The following is a 25,806-nucleotide window of genomic DNA, read 5'->3' as shown; positions in this document are numbered from 1 at the left end:
TTGTCGCACTCGGTCCAAATAAGGCTGGCCTGTCCTCTACTGCATCGGCCACCGATGAGGCTGGACAATCTACTGCCGCCAAAGCAGCAAATCGTTACCCCCCCCCCCCGTGGGCTATACTACCACCAGCACTCCCCCCAGCACGGCAATATATCAGCCTCGCTAATACAGGTATTTGTTTTTATTCTATTCTTTTGCATTATTTTATTTGCAAAGTAACTTATCAACATGTTATTTCAAGTCTGATTACAAATTTTACGAGCGCATCAATGTGGTGGTGCAAGGGCATTATCCCCACCTCTAGGAATGTTTGCGACTGGTGGTGCTAGAGCACCAACAATTCTGGTTTGAAAGTTTGAAGATTTTAAATTTTTTTATATTATCGTATAGTTGAATTTTTTTAATATCTTAATATTTTTTTTATTTTGTGATATTATAGATGACGTATTGGTGGGAGTGTGATGATGAATCCATATTGCGAATCTTCCATATGTGGACGAGCAAGTTCATCTGGAAGCGATTCACCATCGCCATCATGAGTCAGCTAAACAAACCGGTGTGGTTGGCCAAGGAGGTCCAGCGCCAGCTGCAGCTATACTGGGCCAGTGCGGACTTCAAGAATGAGTCTGCCAAGAATAAGGCCAAACCCACGGCGGCATCTACCATCTACTGGGGATTTTCCTCTATCGACATGTACAAAAGGAAGATGGTATCTAATTTTTATTTTTTTATTATACTTTTTATTAATAATTTATAAATATATTGTTAATTGTTCTTTTCTTTTATAGGAGGCAGAGCTCGATCGACCTGTGAAGCAAATGAGTTATTCACCAGATGCTACAAAAAGAAGGCCGACGGCGGTTGGAGCTTCCCGAGAGTAGCGGAGATGGCGGTAAGTCATAATTATTTAAAATATTTTGTATGATTTTTTAGAATAACACTAATATTTTTATTTATTTTGTAGGAGACATTCCAAAAGCTGTTGAAGAATCACCAGCCTCAGACCATGACCAATGGCCAGGATACTCCGATCGAATCGGAGGGCTCGGTAGCGATATCCAAGCAACAGGGGCAAAAACAAGGGTTGCAAATAATAGAAAAATTGTTAATTTCCACCTCATTTCAATTGCCACATAAGCTTGAAAATTCTCAAGTTGTCTTCCAACTAAAGCCACGTAGGATTAAAAACTCCACAAAAAATATCCAATTGGCATGCCAAATCATTTTTCTTAATCAAAGATCAAAAATTCGACCACCAAAGGACTAAATTTCATCAGATTTTGAAACTTACTAAAATTAATATTAGATATATTTTCTCTATAAGTTATTCAATCATGAATTTTTTTCTAATATTAAAAATAAATGTCGTAAGAAACATAAAACACAATAAAAAAAATGGTAATCTTGATAACTAAATAGGAGGAATAAAACTAAAATGACTAAAATAAAGATAAAATATAATAATTGATACTTTGGCAAATTTTTCTTAAGTATATTTATGAAGTTTCATTTTAAAATCTAAGGATAAATTGGTCATTACTTAAAAAATAATAGAAAAAAAATAAAAATTATCAGTTTGGTACTAAAATGATATTAATGATGAAATTGGTGCACCAATTAGATCGTGTATAATTACTCAAATACCAAATGACATTAACAATAAAATTCGAGAACCAAAATAAAATTTACCACCCTTTTTTTTTATCACGACAAGCTAATATCGCCAATGCCATATAAACTAATAAGTATATATATTTACACAAATACACGCACTTTATTTACACTAGTACACATCCTGCTACACTGTCCCAAAGATAGCACTGTCTCTGGAAATAGAGTGTACGTGTGACAATCTACGCATGAACCAAAAAGATGAACACTATGTATATATACTCGAGCTAATGACAAAACAAGATTTAAAACAGCTGGTATCCTATACATTGTAGCTTTGTCTAGGACAAGATCCACATGAAGACAGTGGACCAGGTAGTGAGAGCAATGGTTGCAACCAGGTAAGTCCAAAAGAACAGGACTGAACCCTCTTCTTGTGCCACATCAAAGAGTTGTGTCATGGTACCTGTATCGTCATTTAGGATGAAAAAGATTAAATGAAATTTAATCTCGTGATACATGAAACATAGAAAAAAAAATAATAAATTATCTTTTCGTATTTTGAAAAATAAAGCAAGTACCTCTATCAATGATTTAGATAGAGGGTTGATCTGCTTTATTTTCTAAAATATAGGGAGTAATTTGTTAATTTTTTAAATTAAATTTTTTATTTATTTATCATATTATAGAGGGATAAATCGCATTTGGAACATCACGTGACTTGTAGGCGTGGTTTTTTGAGTAATTTGAACTTTTAGACCACAAATATCCTCAACCCCGAAAAACTAAAAAAATAGTGGACTGAATTGCCGTCAACACTTTTAGAAGAATCAAAATACATAGAGAACCAAAATTGCAATTAACCCTAAACCCTACCATGCTCTCATTTGTACAGGCACAACCCCATGATCCAATAACTATGAGGACCAACAAGGTAAATATAGTTGTGTTGTTGGCATGTAAATATTAAAATGGGTAAATTACAAAAGGATTTTTCTTAAACTCGTCTTAATTACAAATACACCCATATTATTTGAAAAATTATAAATATCTCTCTAAAATTACAAATACTCTAATAAATACCCTCCTATAATGAGTTGTTAAAGGAAGTATTATTAGAGTATTTATAATTTTTCAAATAACAACATTATAATTATGACAAATCTAAACATAGCCGTTGTACTTTACCCCACTAAAAAACAATGCAAATAAGAAGAATGTAAATGTTCATACCGATATTCATAGCCGGTGGAACAGTGAACTGAATCATGAGCATAAAGTGGTAGAGGGGATCAGAAGGAAGAAATCCTAAGTGTGAAGCTGCTTTTACAACAAAAATCCCAACAGCAGGAAGCATTATGTATCTCACACAGATCACCGCAATCACAATTACTGATTTCAATTTCGCCTTACGTAGCCCTACATCCATCAATCTCCATCATTCATCATGTACTCCAATATTGTTTTTAAGTTTAAGTAAGAACATATACACGTATGTGTTTGTTTCAGAATATTAGTTTCTCTTTTAATTTGTGATGTTATATTCCGTAATTTTGAAATAATTTACATTTTTAGTTTCAAGTTTTAATTCCTTTAAATTTCTGATAAAAACAACCTTAATTTCCCTGAAACATGTTGTTTCCGTCGTAAATTTAGCGGAATAAAGTTTTGGAGTAAAGATGCAAATATTTTGGAGTTAGGAATACAGTGTGGTGATATGGAAATTCTAGTCCGAATCTGATTTGATCAAATTTGAACCAATCTTATAATAAATGCAATACATTTATCGTGTGATTGGTGTACGATTCAGAAAAGTGACCAACCGCATAGTAAGTGTGATACACTTGTTCTGTGATTAATTTGGTTCGTTCAAATCCGATCCGAGCAAAAAATTTCTTGTGGTGAGTTTAAAAATAATAAAATCAGAATCATAGAAAACTAACTTGTAGGAAGTAAAATGCAATATTCCTGTGTTTGTTTTAAACTTTTCTATAGCTACGTTAGAAAACATACCTTGTGTTAAGTTGCCACCTAGTATGAGAGTGATGCAAGGAATAGTTCCGTCACTACAAAATTTAAATAACTCATCAATTCAAGCAATACTAACGAGAGAATGTAACATAACAAAACCTTCTACTTTACACTAAGTGTTGGTATGCCCGAGTTGTTCTGTGAGGGCTGGCAATATACATTTGTCGTGGGATTAGTTTCACTTCATCCTTTAGGTTACTAACAATTTAATAGTTGAATATGGCCATAATAGGGAAATTGCATTTTTCGGTCCGTAGTTTAGGGTTAATATACCTTTTATTTCATTGATTACAAAAATTTTGACTTTTAGTCCTTTCTTCAAATTCCATTAGTATTTTGACGAAAAAGACACGTGCTAAGCACATGTCCGGTATCTAGAATACTAACAAAATCTTATAAAAGTACTAAAAGTGAGAGATTTTTAGAACTTATAGGACCATTAATAAGAACTATACCGTAATTATGAGACTAAAAGTGCTATACTCGTGATGAAAAAGTGGCTAAAGAGTTAACGGCCACATGCTTATACATGTTATTTCTTTCAAAATACTAACGAAATTTGATGAAAAGGGTAAAAGTGTGAATTTTTTGTAACTTATGAAATCATTAATGAAAATTACGTAATCGACTTAATAAAAACTATATTGATCCTAAAATATGGAACGAAAATGCTGTATTTTTTTTTTCTGATCATAGCATAATAGAGATATAATTAATTTCCATGTCCTATATTAGTTGGCTAGCTTATTAGTGGAAAATTATTATACAGATCAGGTTTGTCGAGCTAAACCAATCACAGACAAGTGTGATGTATGATTGATGATATTTTCCTGAACTGTACACTTATCAACAATAAGTATATTACACTTGCTATATAATTAATTCAAATTTAATAGAATCGGATCTGAGTTACCTAATTAATTAGAATAACACAATGAGATGAGATGAGAAAAGTCGTTTAACCTACCCAAGTAATTTAATGGAGTCGTTAATCACTCTAAGTGGCGCGCTTTCACCGACAATAAGGTTTCGAAGCCATGTAACTGCTCCAAAGATAAGCCCAACAATCTGTAATACAATGCAGTGAACAGTGTGAGTGTCTAACAACTTCACAAATGGAGAGAATGAATCTCTGGATATTGTTTAAATAGCTAACTCACCGCAGCAAGGATTGGAGGTGCCAATAGCTCCTCTCGTAGTTGATGTAGAATTCCCATTATCTGATCCCATGAAGTTCTATTGTGCTTCTGCTCTATCTTCTACATCATGTAAGGGAATTTTAAATTTTCAGAGCTCATTCTATTTGGCATCCTCGATGCAAATTCTAAACTGTATATCAATCACACGACAAGTGTATTGTACTTACCATATAATTGGTTCAAATTTGACCGAATTGGTATAATACAATTTACCTAAGATGATATTGCAAGAGGTAAACTGCTTCATTTTAGAAAATACAGAGGTAAATTGTTTCATTTTAAAAAATATAGAGGAGTAAATTGAAGTATTTTAAAAAATATAAGGAGATAAATTGTTCAAAATAGGATAATTTACTCATTTACAATACCATATGGAATTGCTTGCATTTTTCCTAAAAATAATATTTTAGAACGTGACTTTGTGAGGGCATAACGTTTTTCATGCCCATATTAAGCTTAGCATACTTTTCGTCTCGTCCCACAGCAACATTCTTATTAATAAACGTAAGTTAAAAAGAATCTTACTTTTAGTTCTTTTGTTAGATTATGTTAGTGTTTTAAACGGAAAAGACCACGGTGCCGTTCTCTCGAGGACTTGAAGAGTTCATGGTCACATGGCATTTTCAATAAAAAAAATACCGACAAATTTGACGAAATGACTAAACATGAGAATCTTTGTAATTTATTAGCCTATTAATAAGAACTCCCTAAGTGGGACTAAAAATTACTGAACCTAAATTATGAGATGAAAAATGCAACTTCCCCTAAATTTTCCTACATAGGGTTTTTAAAACGTAACATATATAAAGATATAAAACTCAACTCACTATTTGTTGGTTTGTGCAATCTTGAGTAGAGGGTATATGGGCATGTTCTGCTCCATTGAGAAGGAGAGACTTCTCGTTCGCCTCTAAGTCTTTGTTAGGCTGCTTTATGGACTCCTGAGCTGCAACCGATGCTCTATATTTTTCGCTAACGCTTCGTATTAAATGAAACGTATGTGTCCAGATGAAGAACGCACCAAGCTGTTAAATCAATACCAACAATTCATAAGTTCTTTCTGCATCCGAGTTGAAGGGAACCTAAAAGTAAAAGCCTTGTGCAGGTTATAAGTCCAGAAGCGGAAATTCTATCTCAAATCCGAGTCGATCGAACTTCAACCAATCATATGAGAAGTGCAATACACTTGTCGTGTGATTGGTGTATACTTCAGAGAAAGTGACCAATCACATAGTAAATGTGATACACTTGCTGTGTCATTAGTTTGGTTCGATCAAACCCAATCCGAGTAAAAATTTTCCATCCAAAGGTTTAATTCAACCACCAAAAGAAACATATAATATGTACATATATAAATATGTGTGTGTGTGTGTGTGTGTGTGATATTAGCCATCGGCAGACAATAAACATACAAATACAAGAAAAGAATGACAAAGGCTATATCCATGTTTAGTCCTGTAAGTACAGGGAATATCAATTTTAGCCCTCTATGAATTAATTTAGACAATTTCGTCCTATAATTTTAAAAATGATCGAAAAAATGTACCCAAGAAAAACTGCACCTGATTAAGCTAGTTATCTGTACTTTTCCAGCCATTTTAGCAAATTTACATCATTTTGCTCTCAATATATATAATAAATTTTTAACATTATAGGGTAAAATTGTCAAAATAAATTTCACATGATATTTCTAAAATCATGGAGACTTAAACTTCACCAACCAAACTAGGTCTCATTGACCGTGCGTCAATTACAATATTGTGTTTCACATGATATTTCATGTCGAAAATGTGCGCCAAGTGTATAAATATGTTTTCTCAAATGTATATATTATTTGGCATGCAACCATGAAATGAAATATTGAATTGGAACAGGAGATATGAAGTGATCAGCTGTAGGAAGGTAGAAAGATAGCTCACCGCCATGGAGAAAGAAACATATGAAAGTCCAACGCTGGCGCAAACATACTTATCTCCAAATGGACTGCCATTCTCCTTGCAGATTGCAGGGATGAGAATCAATAGAATGTTGCCCAAGTTTCCTATTAAAAAAACCAATATAGTGACTCCGCTATTAGTCATAACCATTACATATATTTTATTTGGATCGACGGATTTGGAATTACGAATTTTAAATTTTTAGTTATAATCTTTTTCATTTGTTAGGATACTCTTAAATTTAAAAAATAATTCAAATTCCGCACTTTCAAATATCTAAACTAATTTTGTTGAACATTGATGGATTTCAAATTGCTTTTTATGCCAAGTTATTTGAAATATTTTTTTCAAATCCGAAACTATCAATTGAAATTAAACGTATTGCTATATTTGGATTGATGAAAGGATTTTGAGAAATGGTTTCAAACGACTCCCGTTTGAAAAGAACTTGGAATCCATCGATATTCAACAAAACATAGTTTAAAAGGAAAAAATACAAGCAATCTTCTTGTAATATTACAAATGAGCAAATTAACCCTCTATGAAAGAATAAATAGCAATTTACCTCTCTATGTTGTATAAAATACAACAATTTACCTCCCTGTGTTTTTTAAAATGAAGCAATTGACCTCCTTAGACAAGAAGATAAACTGTTTTATTTTAAAAAATATAGGGGATAAATTGCTATTTTCTTTTTCATAGGGGAGTAATTTATAATTTATAATTTTAAATCCATCAATCAAATATAAGCTAAATGGATCAACAACCTGATGAACACATGGCAATGACAAGAGCTCGTATATGTGGTTCTGGTTTAATGATTTGAACTGATATCCATCCAAGAATTCCTCCAACCAAAAAAGTTATCCCAATGTTAATAGGCATGAACCACCTAATCAAATCATTGTCAATCAGAATTGTTGTCAGATTGCAAACACAAACACTTGACCTATTTAAAGAAATTAAAAATAATGGAATTTTCAATATCATATTCACTTTAACAAATATGATTCTCTGTTTACTAAAAAAATAATTTATTATTCACTATGTATTAAAATTGTGGTAATTAATTATTATCAATTATAGTTAAAAAAAAAACGACGTAAAAATTTTAGATCATCCACCATGAAAACTACTATTGTAAAGTTAATGGGCCATAACAAATATTTTTGCTATGATTTTTAGTCATGACAAATGTTTTAGTCACATTAGCAATAATCACGTCTAATAACCATTACGTAGTCGTGGTCAACGATATTTACTATTACTATTACTATTTAGTTTTAGTTATGACAATTAGCATTGCTGGCAAATTAATACTAATTAGCCACGTTGCCCTTGTTTTTACAAAGGAGGCCCAAAACATTAGTTACAACAAAATAATACTTGGCAGATGTTTTGGCCATAACTAAAATCATGACAAATATTGATCAATTATTGTCAAAACTTAAGTTTTCGCATCAATTTTTTTTTTTTTTTACTATAGTAAATAATATTAAGGTAAATTACATTTTGCCATCAAACTATGATCGTTTTTACGTTTTGGCATCTAAATTTTTTTTTGTGTCAACTTACCATCTCAAATTTACGAAATTTTGCACTGAGACGGTAAGTTCACGCAAAAAAGAAAAAATTAGATGGCAAAATATAAAAACGGCATAATTCAGATGACAAAATATAATTTACGCTAATATTAATTTGTATGTAATGATTTTCAAGTTATAATTATTTATTGTGAAGGGAATATACATATATATAAATATATTTAGTGATTAGTGATGTTTATAACTGTGAAATTAAAATCCTTTCTTATATCCATATCTTTGATCCAAGATCTATGATCACTGGCTAGATAACCCTTTATCATACCAGGAGATGATGTCTTGGAGGCGGACAGTCTTTGCCAGGCTTGTAAACGCTAGTGCTGGAGTGAATACCGCGAACACAATCTGCATTAATTACTTGCATCATTTAATATGTCAATAGAGCAACTAGAAATGTAATTATGCGAAAGGTAAGGGTGATTTATGTAAACAGGCCATAAGTTCGGGGGTGTAATTATAATTACATCTTTTAAAAATTTCGCACATTGAGGACAAAAATAGTCGGAATTTGCCAAAACTACTAGAAAGTCCACACAAACAGGTTAATTTGGTGCACTTTTTCAGACATTTATGTTCTCGATGTGCGAAATTTCTGAAATATCATGAAAAAGTATCTTAAATCGATTTCGTACGGAATCAAAATTGTCACTCTCATACTTACAAGACTAAAACTACAACTATATTTCTATTTCTTGCGTACCATAGATTGTTAAGAAAGAGCAACCTACTTTGTTCAAAGATCTCCTGGCATCGGACGGGAGAAGCTTGATATAATCAGTTGCCATGAAAGCCCCTAATATGCTTATTATGAGCATCTGCAGTATAGGCATGGACGCCACCTTCAACAGGGACAAGAACCCCATTTTCTCTTATTCTACTCTAAGCCGATCGCAGTACATGAAATGTGCAGTATTATGAATAGCCTGTGTTTGTTTTTTCCTCTCATCCACCACCTCAATCGCATCAATCTCTACCTGTACTGTTGGCTGAGAAGTTTCTGAGGGGACATGCAACAAAGACGAGATAATTTTTTAGTTTCTTCCATGAGATATGGGATAATTACGAATATCCTTTTAAATAATATAAATATTTTCCTCAAATGAAAAATAATTATGCTGCCGATAAACTGTATGGTGGAAGTTACTGTTTTACCCTTGATAAATTTTTAAAAGAAAATATAAATGAGTGTAGGTGGAGTAAATAATCCAGCGGGTATATTGGTCCGTAAGAGTAATTTAAGAGATTCTAAAACATATATAAAGTTTTATTGTACTACAGGAATGTTGTGGCAATCGTAATTCACTCGCATATATTTGATTTAACTGTGCCTAATCGCAATCGAATGTAAAATTACCCCCTGTGTAGCTAGCACCGGAATCCGAACATGTAAATTATATCCAAACGAAAGGGAAATTTTCAATTTTGATTACATAACTACAGAGGTGGCAATATATTTATATATATATATATATATTTGTCCCAAAAAAATTTAATTTGATAATTAAATCTTATAATTAATTTTTAAAAAAATGAAACATTAAAGATAAAACCCGTAGAAATTTGCAACTCTAGTTGGATTTCTGTATGTGAGCCTCAAATTTTCTGATAGGTTTTGCCCTTAATATGTCACCGCGCATAATTGCCAAATTCAATTCAACTGAAATAAAATTGTCACTCCTGTAGTTACGAACTAAAATTGCTATTTTCTGCCTTTGAAAAACATATTTTAGTGTTCAATTTGTAACAATAAGAAAATTTATTAAAAGAATCCTAATAACCTTAAAATTAGTACAAACATAATAATAAGAATTTAACTTACCTGCTGCAAAATATAAGGCACTCTTTTTGTGGGTAGCTGAATTTCCTGTAACCGACGGTAAGAGATTTAATAGTTTTACATATGCATGTGAAAATATTAAAAATCGTCAGTTTCTGGCAAGGCTGTTAATTTGGATAAATAAATCCTCCCTCAAGCCATTAGTCACAAAATGACGATTTTATACTTCAAAAATTTGCATGTGATCACTTTTCGTAGAATTTTCTACCAAAAAGTGGTTTGAAATGCTAACATGCAAATATTTTGTAGTTCGTACGGCAAACCGGAACCAAATATTAACAAAAAACAAAAAATAGATGGCATATTGCAAAATTGATTATAATTCAAAAAACGAAATGTTCTTTTTATCGTGACGTATTTTTTAAATTGAAGCAATTTACCTCCTTGTTTGAGGAGGTAAAATTGGTTCATTTTAAAAAATATAGGGAGGTAAATTGTTATATTTTTCTGGTAGGAGGATAAGTTGCTGATTTACAATATGACAGGCATTTGCTTGCATTTTTTTTCTTTCTTTTTTTTTTTTTTTTCTTTGGCCCACGAACAACTGAATTGAATAAAACTAAAGAATTTAGGGTAGTATACGAGGACAAATACACGAATTACAGATTTGATCTAACATGACCCTCTTTTCTCAATGAAATTGAAATGCTTGAAACAGTTTTGCTTGACAATCAGCTTTCATATATATCTAATCATTCATATAATATCCCCTGTAAGAAAAACATATGAACAGAAAACACACAACCCAGAAAGAATCAACAAAACTTCTATACTTTGGTAATATATACATGCGTGTGTGTGTAGAGAGAGAGAGAGAGAGAGAGAGAGAGAGAGAATAGAAACTCTGTATATCTAAGCAAACATCGAGAAAGAGAAAAGAGAGTCAAAGAAGAAAACCTCTAGAAATTGAGAATATAACTTGAAATAAAATTAGCAAACACCGTGCAGGTTACTTTAGAAAATTGAGGTATATTTGTTCAAATGTGGCGGAGTGTGATACGGATCTGTGCACTGCGTGAATGTATATATATGTATTTGCATGTGTGCGTGCGCGTATTGTGGGCATTTATGTGTTTTTAAGTACGTAAATATGCGGTTATTGAGTTCTGGAATGAGTGTGTTTTGGTGGATTAGAGATAAATGTAAATGAAGGATGGGGTGAGGCTAAGCAAGCAATACCTCATACTCTCACAATTTTGTTTACAAGTACTATAGTTAGCATGCACCAATGTATTCCACTAAAATGACTAGTATGGTATTTTGAATATTGTTGGAGGTAGCCCATACCAAAAGTTCTAGGTTGTCGATATGTATGGTTATCAAATAACTAGAGTGAATGAATTGGTAACGTTAATGTTGTGACGAGGCCTAATTTAGTTGGTGGAATTAAGGTCTGTAATCAAAGATTTATGTGGTGATGAATAAGGAACGACACTTGTTGTCATTTTACATATGAAATGAAAAGATAATGTTTTGATTTAATATTAGTGTACTTTTTTGTTTCTTCCTCTAGCTATAAATTCATGCATGTTTTATTTATGTTATGATGCATTTGATAACACTAGATGCCCGAAATTCAAAGAAAACACCCCTTTGGAATCGAATTTAATTTCTTTTATTTTAAGTTTTTGCTGCGTTTCTAAGCCGTACCGAGTCTTTCAGTGGTATTAGAGCCCAATTCAGTGTTGTGAATAATATATTTTTATGTGATAAACATGTCAGCATATTTAATTTTCTTTTGGAAAGTATATTTTAGCATTTTGAGCATGATTATGTGTTTAGAAATATATGTGTTAATATCTCTTTTAATTATGGACATTTTGTAGAATTTGATTTTATATAAATGCAAGCTTTAGTTTTAATTTTTACTGCAGAATTGTAAAAAAAAATAGGTTGAACACAGTGTAGCCTACAACACTGTCGACTATGCTAGCAGGGACGCAGGTGGGCAGCCTGCACTCGTGTGCGTGTGCGGTGTAGGCAGGGGTACTTGCACAAGCGCGCAACCAGTTGTGTGTGGCCCGTTGCATGGAGGGTCGTTTTGTATCATTTTTCACCAAAAAAAAAAAAGAAATTTGAATTTTCCTGATTTTTGTAAATTTTCTAAAATTATTAATTTTGATTAAATTTAATTTTAGTTAAATTGAATATTTCTTAAATTAAAATATGCCTTGGATTAATTTGAACATAGTTTTCGAAGAACAAGCAGAAAACTGCTGAGGTACCCGACAACAATCAGCCTCTGCAGGTTATTGCAGGGCCTCCCTAGCACCAATAGGAGGGTCCACCCCACCCTTCCCAACTCCGATGCTGTCTCCCTGAGTAACGGAGTCATTACCTGATCCTCCAAGGCGAAGCACCTCCTTCGACACTACATCATAGATGCTCAATTTCACGATTGATCATAAATGCAAAGATGACAATCAAAGCACCTCCTCTAGCCGCATCCATCGAGTTTCTATTCGTTTTAAACAATCCTTCATAAAAACATTAAATCAAAAGGTGATCGAGAACTTGGTGATTGGGGGAACTCTCTACTAATTGATTGCCCAATACTCATGAAGATTTTCACAAAAAAATTGACGTATTCCACTGAAATCCTTCCGGATGTTATAGTTCATGAGGCGGGAAGTAGTTTTCAAGGATTATTTTTTGAGCTCGTTCCAACTAATGATGGATCCCAAAGGTAGAGAATAGAGTCAATCCTTTGCTCCATCACCCAAAGAGAATGGAACAACTCGCAGTTTGACTTGCTCTTCAGTAACCCCTTGGGGTCTCATGTCGGAACATACCATATAAAATTCCTTGAGATGTTTATGTGGGTCTTCACTTGCAAGGGCACGAAAAGTAAAAAGTAAGTGAATAAAGCCAGATTTAAATTCAAAACCAACATCTAAAGTAGGATATTCAATGCAAAAGAGGTGGTTGACTTAAGTCAAGAGAAATCATCTTGTCGCCCCCTCTCCCACCCCACCCCCAATCCAACCGATCATCTATATAAATATGTACATTATATAGATACAATATACATATCATCATATCTATTTATACATATTAGTTTTTATATAATATACAAGTATGAGTATTATTTATTTATCTTCAATGTATTGTGTATATTTATTAAATATATAGTATATTCGATACTTCTAAATTTGGTCAACGAAGATCTAACGACTACCTATGCAAAAGTGAATTATAACCATTGAGCACTTAACAAGAGTGGCATGTGTGCATTATTTTAAAAATCATAGGATATTTTGGTTATAAAATTGACACATGTTTTGTGCTAATTGAGCAAACACACAGGCCTTTTTTTTTTTTTTTACAATTTACTCGATTATATGTCAAACATGATTAGAAACATTATTACTATCTCCATGTTAGATGAGGAAGGATTTGAGTTTTCTATTAGTAAAAAAAAATTATTTAATGAAGAATGGTTCTTCTTTCTTGTTTGGAAAACTTATTAATGGTTTATAAACCATTCCTCAACACAAATTGGTTATGAATGTTTAACAAAAAGAAAAATTGGATAACCAAGTAAACACACAAATTTGGCATGACAGGCTAGGTTATATATCCCAAACTAGGATTAAAAAGACGACAGAGTCTAAAAATCTAAAAATAAAAAAATTAGACACCTCCCAATCTATGAATCTTGTCCCAAAGGAAAAATGACAAAGATGCCATTTTTAGGACAAAGTAGTTTTGCCGGACTTTATACACTCAAATGTTTGTGGATCACTAAATACTCATGTCAGAAGTGATTACAATTATTTCATAACTTTTACCAAAAATCATTCTCGATTCGATAATGTGTACTTAAGAAAACACAACAGTAGCCCCGTCCCACAAACAAGTGCTTCCACCAATATTTTTATACATTTGATTTTATATTATTAATAACTAGCATGCTAAATCCCCTATTTAGACATATGCATTTTTCTAAAGAAAAAAACTAAATAAATGTGTGCCCTTGTGCAACTCTTATTTTCAAATTAATCAAGAGGCCATATCAGTTTTGATCAAGGATGCTTTGACTCAAGCCATAGTCCACAGTACCTACCAATACGTAAATGAGTATTTATCTCCAATACTGACAAAACCCATTTTATACTACAATTCTAATTGAATGTTTTTCCTATGTATTCAAATAAATTTATCGTAAAAGTGGTTCTATATGATTTTAACAGTACTGTATACTGTAAAATTTTGCGGGCCACTATCTCAAATCAAGCTTCACCATACGCTAATTGATTGTGAGCTAATGTCCTCTAGGTGACAACTCAACAATTTGGATATCGAGATCTCTCTTTAAAGATTTTGGATTCAATTTCTGGGTGCATATGTGTTGGAAGAAGAAGAAAAGATTAATTACTAAGACCATAACCAACTTTAGACAATTGGCACAATTTTTTTGTGCACCACTTTTTTAAAAGAATGGGTATCTTAAGATAACTTTCTATCTATTCACACTAACCGAAGAAACGAAAAATCATCAATAGCATAACAACTCCTACTACTACAATATAAGTGAATTTTGCACGAATTAAAAAACACATACATATTCGATGGGCATTGACTTCTGACCGTTGCAACAAAAACATCATAATATAAAATTTAAAGATTCGGTATTTGAAAAAGCTGGCACTACTATATAAGTCCTTCTTGCACAAACTAAGAAATGCCCACGTATTTAAAAGGCTTTGAGCTTCGACTGATAATTTTGAATATCAGTATAACTATTGTGAAGATTAAATTTTTATTTTAAGTATTTAATTAAATCAAACGAGTGAATGTTGTAAATTATGTTGTTGTGATTTCAATTCATATCTTTAGTGAACAAAGTTAATTGAGAAAGAATTGAATTCAATACCAAACATGTCATAACAGGGGAACTATGCTTTAATATACACTTGCAACAATTAAGTGTAATTAAATTAAACAAATAAGGGGGGGGGGGGGGGGGGGCAGGTGAGTGAGACAAAGAAAAACAACTGATAATTGAGAGAGTCCTGTCAGCTATAGATTTCTCTTGGGAGAAGAATTCCGGACGCCGCCGTTTCTCTCTGTCTTTCTCTTGCTCTCCTACAGCAACGTACAATTAGAGGAGCACAGCGTACAATCTTGCTGAGGTGATGAGCGTGTGAGGAAACAATGGGTGTATCATGCGGCAGCCACCTCCGGGAGACATGTCATCGCGCCTCCGACCGTTGCTCCCGCCTCTTTCCCTGTCTTTCTGATCCAGGTTGGTCTTACCTAGTCTCTTTGTTATTTAATTGATTCGTCGGAGCGTTTGGGAGGTTTTAATTTGATTTTTGTTTTTTCGGGTTTAATATGTTGCAGCTCGAAGATCTGTTTTATCTTTGAAAGTAGCGTTGGTCATGCTGCATCTAGTTTTTGCGGGGGTTTTATTTTTGTTCGACCATGATTTGATTGAGAAGACCAAAAAGGAACCATGGTAATGTACATATACTCTAATTTTGCTTATCTTTTTAATTTATTTTAATTGCACCCAGCTTTTTTGGTGAATGTCGAGGAAGTACCGTTTCTGGGTTGATTGAGTGTAATCAATAGTTGTAAATGTGATTATTCTCTGGTATAAGCTCTGCAAACGTCACATTAAATGGAAATGATGTGTTCTTGTGTATCAGGAAGAGGGTATTCATGGTAAAAATCAGCAATTATAGGTGTTCTTGAATTCTTATTGGACTGAGGTTAAAATTGGCATTACTAGTTTGAATAATTGCACGAGTTATCTTGCATCAGATGCTATGGATCAGACCTGGAGAACGTGGATATCTGAACAAAGTTTTGTTGGTCTTAAAGGGTTTATGCAATCATGTAACCAATAAGTCATAACAAGACTAACTTTCTTATCCATCTTGCTGAAAGTTGGGGTGAGAATTTTGTTATGGTAACTTACATGATAGTCAAACAACATATTTTAAACATTGTTCATTGTTGCTGGCCCTTTAAGGGAATCATTCCAAGGTTGCTCTTGCCACTTAAGCATCTCTCACTGTGATGAATTTGGAAAAATAGTGGTCTTTGTGACTTCCCTGATTTAGTTAAAGAGGACCAAGCCTAGGACATCCAACATAGAAGGAAGTGGAATATATGGGAAGTAGCTATTTGGTGAATTTTGAACCTAATGACATATTCTTGTAATTCTTATGTCGGGGACATTGTGGACAATATCTGTAATAATTTTGTTGATGATCTTTATAAGAAATATGATAAAATAGAACTTGATTCATCACTGCTGCTAAAGAAGTTAAAAGTATTTAGGACCTGTGTTGCATTTGCATTCTAGAGAGTAATCTCAAGCTATGGAAATAAGAGCGACAAATTGGGGAATTGAACTAAACTTGTCAGACTTTATTCTTATTTAACTATAATCGTTTTCAGCTGTTTTGGGCCCACTTTTCATTTCCATTCACGTAAGCATCATGATTGTTGTAACATCGTTCCTTTTGTTCCCCAATACAGGTACACCGCAATATATGTTTCACTGTTTGTTGCTACACTGGTTCAATATTTTGTTACCTCCGGAACATCTCCTGGGTAATTATATCATATGCTACTCTTGCTGCCAAATAAGTCCATTCAGAACTTGTGCTGAGAAGTACATCTTCTTATTGTTTTTTTGTGTGGATAAAGCTTATGTTTGTTTGTTCTTTAAAAATGTAGTTATGTACTTGACGCACAGAAGGCTGTTGACGAAAGAGACGCTTTAGCTAGAAGGTTATTATTGGCCTCAAAGTAAGCAGGTTTTTTTCTGATTCTTTTGTGAAATTAACCACTAATGCACATGGAACCAACTTATAATTAGTCAGAAAAATGTGGACATGCGTGTGATCGACTAATTGCTGTATCTTTCTGTATGTCCTGTTATAATGTTCAAGCAAAGACAACCAGCTTCAAGCCAAAATGGCAGTGTTTTGATCACCGTGGATGGAAGGAACCATCACAGAGGAAACGCAACTGCTTGGACAAAACTAGTGATGGATTTGTACCCTCCAGGGGCTTCTATTAGGTAACTAATTACTAATACTTTAGAATTATAGGAAAGTCTTGAGTTAATGGATGAGGCAAATTGGAAGTTCCTTTTTCCTGAGATTCAAGTCCGTTATTGTTGATGACTCAAAACATTCTGAAGTTCAATGAATAACTTAGGTTTTGCTACTGTCACCTGAATGGCTTGACATTTGGGATGTGCAAAGGCTTACTGAGGACTTGCCAAATTTTAGGTTTAAACACAAGAAAGTGAAGCTAGATTGTCTTCTCAATGATCTTGAAAAATGAATCTTTGGATGAAACTCTCAACAATTTTGGGAGTTGCGATGTGATTTTTGCATATTCATTTTTTAGCTGCACCAGGCAGAGAACTATATTTGATTTCTTTCTTTATCTCTTCTTTTTATGGTATTTTGATAATTCTAGGGATATTATACTTTTGTGTGGTCCAAGTCATACTAGAATCATTTCTGAAAATATATATGAAGTTTGGGGCAAATATTTGCCAGTAAAAGATTAGATTTCTTCATCATTCTTGTTTCTTATGTCTTTGGTTCCCCATGCTTGGAAATTGTTCCCAAGTATTTGATCACATCTTATGTAAGATACATCACAAAAATAAAATAAAATAAAATGTCCAACTTGGTGCACAAAGTGATCCATAAAAATGGCTCTTGCTCAGAATGATGTACCGGTTTACGTCAAACTAGTGTTGACTATATTGTAATAAAACTTTGTGCAATTGTGTCATTCATTGCTTTCTTTTTAAATTTCTTGATGCTAGTTCATTCTAGAGTGTTCATGAATATGCCTGGTCTTGTTATTATTCTTAATGTCTACGAGTCAGTTAAGTTTGGTTGGTTTATAATTGCTTGTTCAAATTAGAATCCTGGATAATAAATGGTGGTTACTGTCTCACAATTGTAATAATGGATGAACAGATGGTGTATATTGGTTAATAATGTTCAAGTGTAATTAAAGTTGCTTATTTGTGGTATTTATATTGTTAATGTATATCTTGTAATTATGCCCACGGATCTGCTTTCTTGGTCAACTATAAACTGATGCTTGGTCAAGATTTAGTATTGATTATGCATGAAACAACTAATATGAGGGCACTGGATTTAACACCAAGATCATCCCTAAAGCTACGGAGAATATGTCCATCTTGTCTTACACTGACTGACTGAAGCAGAGGGAGACAGGCATCTCAAACTGCTGTAGACACATTGTTATTCTTTGTTGCATGATAGCATCTTATCTTTACTTTCAATTATGAGAGCAGTGGAATTACTTGTGCATTAAAAGGCCACAGATCTTTAGCTGACTAATCTCTCCTCTATTCATTGTGTCCAGAAATTTGACCTGCCCTTACTGCAATGTCATTCAGGTAGAATGCTTTTTCTCCCTTTTATTATCCTTTCATTTCTGTTAAGATTAATCGTATCATGGTCTTTTGGTAGCTTAATATGATTAAATTCTAGCCCTTTCCTTATACTTGTCTCCTTTCCTGTTGGTATCATATAAATTATGCTTTCGTACTGAATTTGAGTTTATAATAATTTGAGTTAGGCCCAATAGCTTAGGTCCTTAGTATATTCGCTTCTAAGGGCGAGAATGTGGTCATATGTGTTGAAAATGACCTGTTAGTCAGTCAACTAAAAATTTCTGTTAGGAACTATATTTAATTAAACTAAATAGAATATTTGGTAGGGAAGTGGATATTTTGGTTTTATTAGTTGTAGTGAGTGGAGACAACTGGCAAAATACAGAGTACAGATAATTAAAAAAGTAAGTCAATTACCCAAGGCTGTCCATTAACGACAACTGAACACAAAAGTCACTCTACTGATTCTCATCATCCTCCTATTACTGCTCAACCTGATCACTTTCTTCCAAGAATTCAAGCTTTAGACTTTTTGAAGAAGAAAAAATCTCAAGATCCTGAAAAAGCAAAAAGTTGATGCTTATGCAAGACCCACTAGCACTAAGGCAGTCGATATGTCATGGTTCTATGAATATGATACAGTGATCAAGTGCATTTAGCATGGAGTTTGAGATAGCAGCTACTGGGAAGAAAAATGTGTGCACTTTTTGGAAGCATTGTATTCATTCTAATTTTGGGGATTTCTCAAACTTTTTGAGAAAATTCCCATGGGGATGTGTGGAATTGGAGACATACTTGGATGACTGAAGTGTAAGGTTTGATCAGTTGAGCAAGTTGATAGGTTTATTGATATTTCATTTTGAGAAATTATATTTTGTTGCTTTTCAAAGTGTAAAATAGAAGTTGCGGAATATGAGGTGTAGGTTTTGAAAAATAAGGTGTAGGCTTGTAAATAGAGCTGAAGTGTAAGGATTTGAAAATAGGGTTTGTTTCTGTAAATGTTTCTAGAAACTTTTTTCTTGAAAATATGCGTGGCCGACGTTTTGAGGAAATGGAAATATTTAGGCAAAAAATGAATCCAAACACAGAGGGGAGTCTTGAATAGATCATTTCATTGAAAATCTTATAGTCTCCAAAACTCAAAAGTTCTGGCCAGATTGCCAGAGCAAGTAAACAAATTATATTACTGCAGAACTGGTATTGGATTACTGAGTCAAATCAAATTAAATTGAGTCCAAGGAGGCCTTTTCCGCTGAGAATCTGGAAAAGGTTAGACTTCTGGAAAAGTAAGAAACTGCCCTGGCCTTAGAAGTACAAATTGAACTATTATGTCTACTCCCAGTATAATCCATCAAATGGTATATAATTTCGGAACGAAGCCCTGAGAAGTGTTGTACTTTAAAGGGTTTCTTTGGCTTACCTCTAAAATCAAAATTAAGAAATTTCAGAAAATATGGATGGTGCTTGCCTTGAAATTGCAGAAAGAACTCAAATAATTAGATAAATGACTGAAATGCTGTAATATCAGTAAAGCTACTTTCACCGACTTAGGCTCTTTCATTTAATTCATATTAACTCTTGATATTTCTAATTAATTTCTGATCCTTAAAACATTTCGTTCATCTATGTTATAAGCTTTATATGCTTCTTTGCTTCAACTAACAACCTTGTCTACGTGTAGGTGAGTTATCTTGTCTATCTGATATATTTATTGTTTCTGCACTACAAAGTTTACCACCTCCTGACTGGATGAATATCTTAACATATTCTCCCAAAGCTAAATGAATAAAACTCAACTTTCTGCGTGGTCTGGCAGTTGGAGATATCATCTAAAGTAGCATTTTTATTCTTAACAAATTGGGAGGTGTCATACCGTATGTACGAGACACGAAATAGGATATGGGAAATATGTATCATTTGTTTCCATGGAAAGCTTTTTGTCCCAGCCATTACTTCCATAACAGTAAAGTTTAGGAATAGGGAATGTGGCTAAGACATATCATGCTAACTATAACTGTATTAAGTTGTTGGGAAGTGTCCCTTCTTTACCACGATTCCATGGAAAAAGCACTGATATTGCTGGGTGTATGTGAGAAATCTTGATACTTCCTTGTTTGTTGTTTGAGTTAATTAAGTATTTATCATTTCTTATTTGCTAAGCTGGAAAAACCTTCTGTCTATCCGTACATGATCTTTAGTTCTTCTCATTTTTTGTCTAAATATTATGAATTTCTGATCTTGGTGCATTTGCGATTCTCTTGTAGCCTCCAAGAGCTAAGCATTGTCATGATTGTGACAAGTGTGTCCTTCAGTTTGATCATCATTGTGTTTGGCTTGGGACATGCATAGGACAAGGAAATCATTGTCGTTTTTGGTGAGTGTGCATAATCTTGTAATCAGCAATTTCCAGTAAATTGTTTTTGACCATGCTCCTTATGTCTTTTTCGAGAAGTATCATGAATCTGCTCAATCATTGGTTTGCTTTCCTGGTACTTCCATACTTGCACAGTTACTATTAAATATAACCTTGAATTCGGTGAATGAGTTTATTAAAAACCATCTCTAAGTCATGCTAAAGAATGATTATTGGGTATAAGTAACATTTCCAACGTTGTTCATGCTTATATAGAAATAAAGTAGGCATTGTCCCATTGTTTCTTTTAAGTACCTAATTTTTCCTTATAACTAGTACTCTTAGAGCAATGATATAAATCGGTCCTCATCTTCATCTCCTTCTTATAAATCGATTTTGATTAATTCATTATCTGCTGTGATGCAACCAAGTCCTTCCTAACCCCTATGTAAGTCCTAGCTTACTTGTTGAGATGGGTGAAATATGGGTATCTCTTAGGTTCCAATAGTATCTAATATCTATGATCCTTATTTGATTATGCAACCAAAACTTGTCCCCTCCCTTTTCAAAAGCTATAAGCATGTTTGAGAATGTGGCAACAATGGAGCTTATGGTAATTGTTTCGGAGGAGATTGTTGCCCTGTCCTGTGTGGCAAAAATTGCTCCGATGTGAGGTCATAGTCAAAATTTGGCTCTTGGGGTTGTAAACCTGAGTTGCACTTTGGTCAACAGCTGTGGCTTTTAGTGCATCATTAGGCGCTTGGTCCTACAAGTTGCAAGGTCACAAGTCGATTTGCATGACGAATAATTGGTGGATAGGAAATCAATGATCCACTTAGTGGAGTGTACATCAAGTGATGCAAACAGGATTGTGTTAGCCAATAATATATGATAAAAAATGTGAAAATACTGCTTCAAGTTTTTTTTTCCTTTTATCGTGATCGTCTTCTGAAAGCTTGATTTGCTCAAATTAATGAATTGTGAGCAAGTGATGTATCTTACTGTTTAATTTTCCCTTCATCTCCAAGTCAGTCCTTGTGTTGCCCAACAATGTGTAATCTTATATAAAAATGTGAAGCACCAAATATTAAATCAGAGTACATGTCATTGACATTATCCTGAGTTCCTTAGCCGTTGGATAGCACATATAGTTGGAACTTATATCCTACGCCGTCGAATTCACAAAGCACGTTATGGCCATGGAATTTTCTGCCTCTCAGGCGGCGTATGATGCATGTGTCTTTTCCAGTTCCTTATCAACTACCCAATCTTTCCTCTACCGCGGACGTACATTCATACTGACTGAGACTATTGCTGGAAATTATATCCATTTGACTGTGGTAATCTGAATCGAGTGTGTATGAGATGCTTGGGGTTGAAGGTCCTGGATGAAAAATTAGGATGGATTTGAGAGGAATCATACAAAATGCTCAACATGGTGAAAGTTTTCAATTGGTAGGGCTTTAGATGAGAACCAACAGCAAGTTAGCTGTGATTTCAGAAAACATGGAGTTGGGTTGGAAGAAAACCCTATTATTTTGGTTCCCTAGTTGTGTATTACAACAGCACCATACACATACTTCTTATAGAAGGAGACTACAGAGATAGAGGAAACGCGAACTGATACATTTCTATGCCGAATCCCATAATTTAATGAGTTCCAGTTATCCTAGAAAATATTCTTTAATCTACCCGAATCTCCTCCAAAAATTCCATGAGATCATGCCACATAAATCCTAAAGATATAGCACAATTAGCAATATTAACCTTCCTTATTCAACAATATTGGCTACAAATGGCTGCAGATTACCCTGACAGTGGTCAGAGATTCAAAGATTTTATACAAGTGAAAGAAAGAACCCCTCCATATAAAAGTAAAGAGATTGAGTAGGCTGAGCTTTTCTCTGATCTGTAATGATAGATGAAAAGGATGGAAGGTCAGAATTGTAACCATTCTTTTTAGGAAAGAGGTGAAGCCGCACTTATTAAACCCTACTCTTCCTACCTGTAATGGTAGATGGAAAGGATGGAAGGTCGGAACTTCCTATCATAAACATTCTTCTTAGGAAAGAGGTGAAGCCAAGCTCATTCATCCCTGCTCTTCCTGCCTGTCATCGTTGGTGTTCTTTGTAGTTTGTGCTATCTGGATGAATTTAGTTCTGATTGTCAATTATGCTTGATGAGCTCTCTCTATAATAAAAATACATGTGCCGCTCTTTATTGTTTTTCTTTTTAATATGCATGCTTATTTTCCCACACTGTAATACATGTTTCATTTTATTTTATTTTTTTGTTTCTTTTTTTTTTTTTTTTACTTGTGAATTTGCTGTTATTTGAATAGCAACCTTCTCTTTCATGAAATGTATATGTTTTTTATGTGTCAGGTGGTACATATGTGAGGAAACAGCCTTGTGCCTTTGGACGAGCATATTGTACATCAGTTACCTTAAGTCAAATATATCAAAGGCGTGGTATGTATCTATGCTAGCTTTTTCTCCTTCTCTTTGTATACACATGTTAACCTTGGACATATGCCCATAATGTAAATATATAATAAATCCAATCACTGTTGCACATAGCTTTCTGTTTTCAATTTTAGCTGTCATTGTTCAGATTTCAACTTTTGATTAGAACTGATGCAAAAATAAAAAAAGGCACTGTGTTTCTTTCAGGTGGGTAGATATAATAATGATCTTGCTTCTGGCTGCTTTGTCAATTTCTCTGATCTTTTTGCTCCTCCTCCTCCTCTTTCATAGGTATGTTTATTAACCTCATATCTGCATGTGCTTCCATCTTTCTACTTTCTTAATGCAAGTATTTAAGAAGTTCAATGGTGCATCTGTAGATTTTATAACAGCCTTCTTTCCCTCTATAATTGGAACTTTTTGTGGAACAGCTACCTTGTTATGACTAACCAAACCACTTATGAGCTTGTAAGACGGCGGCGAATTGTGTATTTGAGGTTTGTAGCTTATTTTGTCCTTCCTGATTCCTTTTATTGCATTGGCCATGTGTTGCTTTTTTCCTAGGAGTTTTATTGCTTTTACATTTTAGTTACCGGGGTAATAATGTAAAAAGTTATTTACTTTCTTCAGCTTGTATTGTATATTGCTCTATCATCAGATGTGGTTAATATGCAATGTTGTATGCTAGTCGTGTCATCTGGTATGTGCATTATATGTATACATGTATGTATATCTGTATATTTCTTATAAGTTCATGCCTTTGGGATATGATCTTTATGTGAATAAGATAAGCAGACAGTGAAACTTAGTAACATGAGAAGGCAAAACGATGTTTGAAGAAACACAGTTAGATTCTAGAAATAAATGAAAGTTAATAGACGATAGTGAATGTGGTTGAATTAAGTCAAAACAAGTCTTTCGTGATATGAACTGTCTGAATGGACCTATGAATAATGTCTCAAGACTAATAAAGTGAATTTGGAAGAGCATTTTCCAAACGAAGCACATGTATGGACCCTGAATGCCATTTGGCAAGGCGTCTTTGTTTTGGCTTGACATACACAACACAAAATATCATGGTAACTAGTACGTGCCTGAGGTGGATCTTCGCTCATTGTCAATTCCTACATGGAACAGAATTTGATTTTCGACTATGTCCTCAATGTGTTGACTTAGAACCAACTAATTCACTCTGCTGGATAATTCCTGTGACTCTTAACAAGAGGAATTAGAACGTTTTTGAGGCTGCATATTATGTCACCTTATGAGTTTCTGTGAATGTTAAATTAGTGATTATAGTTTCATCGAATCCTGCATTTTGTCTACATGAGTTACTTAAATGAACTTCCAATTGTGGAAGAAACGTAATAGAGCATATTATTTTTCTCTTACACAGTTGACCAAATTTAACGCCATTTTTGCTCAAATCAATATTTAAGAATTGGTTCTTGGGAACCATTATTTTCTGAAACATATTGTCAGACTAACACTAAACGTTGTATTGCATAGACCTTTTGTTTGGGGTGTCGCCTTTCCCATTTTTCATTGAGAAATTGAATGATTTCAGGGGGATTCCTGAGAGAGTATACCCATTCAATCAGGGAGTTTGCAGAAATTTGTACTTGTTCTGTTTTGCCAGAAGCGGTATGTACAGGATGGAACCACTACCTACCGCAGAAGAACTTGAGGAGAAGTCCAAACCTTACACATGCGGCGATGTTCTATCATGTCGTTGCTGCTAATGGTATGGGCGTTTGTAATTTTAATCCAAACAATTTCCTGAATGATGGTCAGATCGCTTATCCAAAAGCATGTACTTCACCTGTATTGGAGACAATATTCAATGTCCATTTTGAGGTTGTAAGGTTTCAGACAGTTGCAGAAAAATTTTCATCATCTGTAGTAGACATATACCTCCATGTTACTAGTTCAGGTTCCCTCAAGTCTTGTAGCAATATGGACTTAAGAAAGTTGTAGTCTACTCATTCACATTACTGTCATTTGATATGAGAAATTATTTTCTTATTTTATTCCTTCTAAAGTCCAAGAACCAACATAAATATTACTACGTTTGGATTAAGGATTTAGCTGAATCACTCAAAACTAGAGCCCCTTGCATTTTTGTTTCCAAGAAAAAAATGAAGTTAATTCAGGAAGATATTTTATGTGACTGGAGTGTTATGGATCAAGAAATGAAATACATATTCAAAGCAATACCCCTGGCTCTGGAACCGTTGGGTTGAATTATAGGATCTAAAAAGACAATTTCGTTTTTAGCAGATGAAAAATAAAGTGGAAATTGGATAAAAGTGTGAGATTTCAGCTCTGTTGTCTTGTATGGTGTCTATAAATGTTTTATATT

At 33.7% G+C, this 25,806-nt stretch overlaps 2 protein-coding genes across 2 annotated transcripts; one reads left to right on the top strand and one right to left on the bottom strand.

Annotated features, from left to right (window-relative positions):
- Positions 1 to 1,774: 1,774 nt before the first annotated feature.
- On the bottom strand, positions 1,775 to 11,256 carry LOC105178208 (protein PIN-LIKES 7). The gene is made up of 12 exons (XM_011101626.3): positions 11,117 to 11,256; positions 10,202 to 10,246; positions 9,111 to 9,379; positions 8,648 to 8,727; positions 7,546 to 7,670; positions 6,761 to 6,882; positions 5,669 to 5,866; positions 4,803 to 4,901; positions 4,610 to 4,710; positions 3,625 to 3,677; positions 2,845 to 3,030; positions 1,775 to 2,077 (listed from the first exon to the last, which is right to left on the bottom strand). The coding sequence occupies exons 3-12, from the start codon at positions 9,243 to 9,245 to the stop codon at positions 1,953 to 1,955; spliced, it is 1,224 nt and encodes a 407-aa protein (XP_011099928.1). The 5' UTR covers positions 9,246 to 9,379; positions 10,202 to 10,246; positions 11,117 to 11,256; the 3' UTR covers positions 1,775 to 1,952.
- A 3,931-nt stretch (positions 11,257 to 15,187) lies between these two features.
- LOC105178209 (DHHC-type zinc finger family protein) lies at positions 15,188 to 25,477 on the top strand. Its single transcript, XM_011101627.3, has 11 exons — positions 15,188 to 15,467; positions 15,566 to 15,680; positions 16,712 to 16,786; positions 16,913 to 16,984; positions 17,133 to 17,258; positions 18,596 to 18,629; positions 20,891 to 21,000; positions 23,364 to 23,450; positions 23,652 to 23,735; positions 23,876 to 23,941; positions 25,012 to 25,477. The coding sequence occupies exons 1-11, from the start codon at positions 15,377 to 15,379 to the stop codon at positions 25,184 to 25,186; spliced, it is 1,035 nt and encodes a 344-aa protein (XP_011099929.1). The 5' UTR covers positions 15,188 to 15,376; the 3' UTR covers positions 25,187 to 25,477.
- Positions 25,478 to 25,806: the final 329 nt, after the last annotated feature.

This window comes from Sesamum indicum, linkage group LG9, assembly GCF_026168435.1.
Source record: "Sesamum indicum cultivar Baizhima isolate 11 linkage group LG9, ASM2616843v1, whole genome shotgun sequence".
In the NCBI taxonomy this organism is placed as follows: domain Eukaryota; kingdom Viridiplantae; phylum Streptophyta; class Magnoliopsida; order Lamiales; family Pedaliaceae; genus Sesamum; species Sesamum indicum.
The sequence above is the reverse complement of the archived record's forward strand: the minus strand, read 5'-3'. Positions and strand labels throughout refer to the sequence as shown.

Bases quoted from the DNA above. Each gene is read 5' to 3' on its own strand.
- LOC105178208 (XM_011101626.3), bottom strand. From the start codon at position 9,245: ATGGGGTTCTTGTCCCTGTTGAAGGTGGCGTCCATGCCTATACTGCAG. The intron at 8,728-9,110 runs GTAGGTTGCTCT...TAATTAATGCAG, and splicing joins CCAGGAGATCTTTGAACAAA to ATTGTGTTCGCGGTATTCAC. The intron at 3,678-4,609 runs GTAGGTTAAACG...TAAATTTTGTAG, and splicing joins GACTCCATTAAATTACTTGG to TGACGGAACTATTCCTTGCA.
- LOC105178209 (XM_011101627.3), top strand. From the start codon at position 15,377: ATGGGTGTATCATGCGGCAGCCACCTCCGGGAGACATGTCATCGCGCC. The intron at 16,787-16,912 runs GTAATTATATCA...TTAAAAATGTAG, and splicing joins ACCTCCGGAACATCTCCTGG to TTATGTACTTGACGCACAGA. The intron at 23,942-25,011 runs GTTTGTAGCTTA...GAATGATTTCAG, and splicing joins CGGCGAATTGTGTATTTGAG to GGGGATTCCTGAGAGAGTAT.